This window comes from Pinus tabuliformis, chromosome J (genome assembly GCF_031772625.1).
Source record: "Pinus tabuliformis cultivar Carrire ecotype Pingquan chromosome J, CPIR1, whole genome shotgun sequence".
NCBI classification, from domain to species: Eukaryota; Viridiplantae; Streptophyta; class Pinopsida; order Pinales; family Pinaceae; genus Pinus; species Pinus tabuliformis.
In genome coordinates, this window is record NC_142295.1 from 225,493,098 (window position 1) to 225,497,316 (window position 4,219).

The 4,219-nt window shown below is 34.0% G+C and overlaps 1 protein-coding gene across 1 annotated transcript; it reads right to left on the reverse strand.

Annotated features, from left to right (window-relative positions):
* Nucleotides 1-723: 723 nt before the first annotated feature.
* Nucleotides 724-3,597, reverse strand: LOC149226544 (putative aquaporin PIP2-8). The gene is made up of 4 exons (XM_089377519.1): nucleotides 3,226-3,597; nucleotides 2,841-3,136; nucleotides 1,208-1,348; nucleotides 724-1,116 (listed from the first exon to the last, which is right to left on the reverse strand). The coding sequence occupies exons 1-4, from the start codon at nucleotides 3,494-3,496 to the stop codon at nucleotides 1,006-1,008; spliced, it is 819 nt and encodes a 272-aa protein (XP_089233645.1). The 5' UTR covers nucleotides 3,497-3,597; the 3' UTR covers nucleotides 724-1,005.
* Between the last annotated feature and the right edge of the window lie 622 nt (nucleotides 3,598-4,219).

Sequence of the window (4,219 nt, forward strand, 5' to 3'; positions counted from 1 at the left end):
CTTAAAATTGTTTTTTGGTAATGTCTTATTTGCTTCATTTAAATTATTAAGTATACTGCTACTTTTCTATAAAATGTTAAAAGGTTTATTTTTACTAGGGAAAAGAATTAATTTTTGATAAATTATATAATGATTAAGATAAAATGATTTCGACTGGAAAATTTGGCTATAAATGTAACAGCACACATTTACATTTCGTGTTTAGGCAAGCTACATCATAGACATAATAATTAGAACGAAGGAACATGGCTACCCGGACCACTGAAGATTGTAGACATCTATGAACGTTTGCAGATGCCCTTTCCCCATTATTTTCTTTGTATGTTTCAGTCATCAATGCAGGACATTCTAATCAGCCACCAATTCTTTCTTCTTGTTCCGTGCTGTTGTTTGAATAATTTTGACTCTGAACAATTGTCCTTTGAAATCTTTTTAATTTTGTTTTATTTTGGTCACAACTTAGCTGTGCATCAATTTTACAGTTAACAAGTGTGGAAGGAATGCCGACATGTCAACATCATGTTAAAGGAACGCCGACATTCACACTCAGAGAACAGATCATATTTGATACCTGTATAATACAAAATGAAATTAAAGGAACGCCGACCTTCACACTCGGAGAACAGATCACATTTGATACCTTTATAATACATCTCATTTGGCAAAATAAATGATAGACGTAACCTTGACTTTGGAATTTTTGGGCAAAGAAAATACGATAGCTATGAAAATGCCAAATAATGACAGGAATAACAGTGTTTATAAGACATAATCCTGACATGACAATTGTTTGGCGGACAAAATACGATAGGAATCAACTTGCCAAATAAGGACAACAATATTTTTGCCATCGTATCAAATTTATTTTAGCATCTATTGATGCCTATTTTGAGATTAACATCCGGCGTACGTGAAATATTGGCCCCTCAAAACTTAAAACATCTAAAAGCAAACACAATTTTTACAACACAAATGCATCCGCATGAACAAAGTCCAGTTTCTGCATTAAACATGGTTGGGTTCTTTGCTGTGCCATTTCAGGGAAGCTCGGATAACGTATTTGTGAAACGCAGCAGATACCGCAGCTCCAATAAGAGGACCAACCCAGAAGATCCACTGGAATGTAACAATCAAAATTTAATTCCATAAAAACTGCAATACTGATGAATAGAAAACAATAGAAAGGAGACAATTATCTTCTTCTTACATGGTCGTCCCAGGATTTCTTATGGCCATAAATCACGGCTGCTCCAAAGCTTCTGGCAGGATTGATGCCCGTTCCAGTGATGGGAATGGTTGCCAAGTGTACCATGAATACAGCAAATCCAATTGAAAGCGGAGCCAAAGCCTGCCCCAATCAGTATATTAGCATCTATTAATAGATAAAATAATCAGTGTATTATACATAATAAAATTGCTTACTGCATACACGTTCAAGAAATGGACAATGATAACGTACAGGCAAGGTTCACATGGAAATTCCTCACCAGAAATCGTTCACATGGAATTCCTCACCAGAAATCGTCCAGGGCGAGGTGCACATCCCATTTCCAAAAGAAATTTCACCTCAAGGAGAAACGATCTCTCTCGTTTATAGAGACGGAATCTTAGGAAGGGCAGAGCACGGAACCTGTTAGCTCATACTGTGGTCAATACACTGGTGATTGTGCAAAGAGTACAAACTCAGATACCAAGCTGGTTATCACACAGGCTTATTAGGTTTTTATATCTTATTTTAAATGCAAATTTCAGAAATATGAAATTCCCACTTTTAGATTGCCTCAGATTTTTATGTCTTTGGAATATTTTCAGGAATTTACAATACTATTCAACATTTAAAAGTATTGAACTTATTCAGCATACAAATTCCTGCTGATTCCTATGAGATTTAGAAATATTCTCCAAATACTATTCAACATTTAAAAGTATTGAACTTATTCAGCATACAAATTCCTGCTGATTCCTATGAGATTTAGAAATATTCTCCAAATTTACAATCAAAATAAGAATAACCACTTTTGATTCCGTACTTTTAAATAAAATAAGCTTTTATGTTTTTCAATTTGCCCTATTTGAAAAAAACAAGTTAGCTTTTACCAACAGATTTTTTTCTCAACATTTTGTCCACATCCAGCAAAACATGTTGAAATGATGATTCAAATTGCTGCAAGGAAGGTTTTTATATCTTTTCATAGTACCCAACTGTGAATGAAACTAAAGTTAAAGTTAAAGAAAGTACTTTTAAATAAAATAAGCTTTTATGTTTTTCAATTTGCCCTTTTTGAAAAAAAAAGTTAGCTTTTACCAACAGATTTTTTTCTCAACATTTTGTCCACATCCAGCAAAACATGTTGAAATGATGATTCAAATTGCTGCAAGGAAGGTTTTTATATCTTTTCATAGTACCCAACTGTGAATGAAACTAAAGTTAAAGTTAAAGAAAACTGATTTTCTTGTCAATATTTTCTTCAAACTCCAGTTAAAATAAATCAAATTGGCATTATTCAAAATGCGTAATGGAGTTACTCAGATGAAGATGTAATCTAAAAAATCATACACAACCTATTTTTATTATTCAAATTTTAACTTTTCATGGTAGCATTCAATCAATGGAAGGGGTTGTTTACTCTTTTGATTATAGATTTCGAAAATGTCAATATTTGGAATGTTACAGATAAAAGCGAAGTGAAACCATTGCTGTTAATCAAATTAATTTCAAGCCCTAACTACACATTTAGTTAGTTAGTCGACCGCTTTTCGATCTGATGCTACGAGATATTTCTATATTTCTATATAGAAATACGATGTTTCAGATCTGAAAAATCTATAAGAAAACGTACAGGAACGTGAGCGTCACGGGCGTTGCTCTTGATGTCGGTCGCATAGAAGACGGTATTCACCAAGACGAAAGTGCCAACTATCTCTGCGGTGAGAGCTGTTCCATTGCCGTATCCCTTCGACACTGAATTCGCTCCTCCCCCGCCACTAGAATAGTAAGTTTTCTGCAACGCTTTCACCATCCCTGCCCCGCAGATTGCCCCAAAACACTGTGCCACCATGTACAAGACTGCTCGATTCAGAGTCACTTTCCGAGCAACAAACAGCCCAAACGTGACTGCGGGGTTTATATGCCCACCTGCACCAAGATAATATGCTTTTCTCAAATCAAATATCAACGAATTCAGGGAAGAAAAAAATCACTAATTACTATAATAAGATGACCACCTGAAATTCCAGCGATGCAATACACGAGGACAAAGATCATTCCGCCGAAGGACCAGGCGATACCCAGGGTGCCCACGCCTCCACACGGACTCTTATCGTTAGCATTGCCGATGACGGTGGCAACTGTCACATATAGAAACAAAAGCGTGGCCACGAACTCGGCTATGATGGCTCTGTAGAACGACCAGAGATAGAATTCGTTTGTGTCTAAAAGCGGAGCAGAAGGGGGCTCTTCATACTCCACTTTCCCCGATCGTGCTTCCTTCTCCATACTTCAAAAATGAAGACTACTGTTCTGTATTATGATCGCTTTCTCACAGTTCTCAACCAGTGGATGAGGAAATCATCAGAATGACCTATAACTCAGGCGCATAACTACTGAGCATATTTATAGGCATAAAGTCATTACCTTTACTTACTAGGAAAGTATCAAAGTCCATCAAATTATTAATAGAAATTTAAATTACTAATATGACCTATAATTCAGGCCCATAAGATTAGTGAGGATATGATGCTAACTAAGGGTATATTCAGAGATGAAAAAGCTTAGGTATATTCATAGATGAAAAAGCTTTCATACATTATATTGAGTCAATATAAAAACAGAGATAGGATTAAAAAGTTATTACATCAAAGTGGTTACCCAATAAGATAACATCAAAATTCATTAAATTCTTAATAAAAATTTAAATTACTAATAAGAACTATATTTATAGACATAAAGTTATTACATCAAATTCATTATTTCAACAGGAAAGTATCAAAGTTCATTAAATTTTTAATACAAATTTAATTATAGAAATAAATTCATTACATCAAAATCATTACTTCAATAAAAAAGCATCAAAGTTCATTAAATTTTTAATAAAAATTTAAATTAGGAAGAAGATAATAATTATTTCATCTTATTAGAAACGATCCAATATGTTTATATAAAACTAAAATTTGTTTAGGCTATTATTTTATTTATTTAAAGGAGTGTTTAAATAGTATT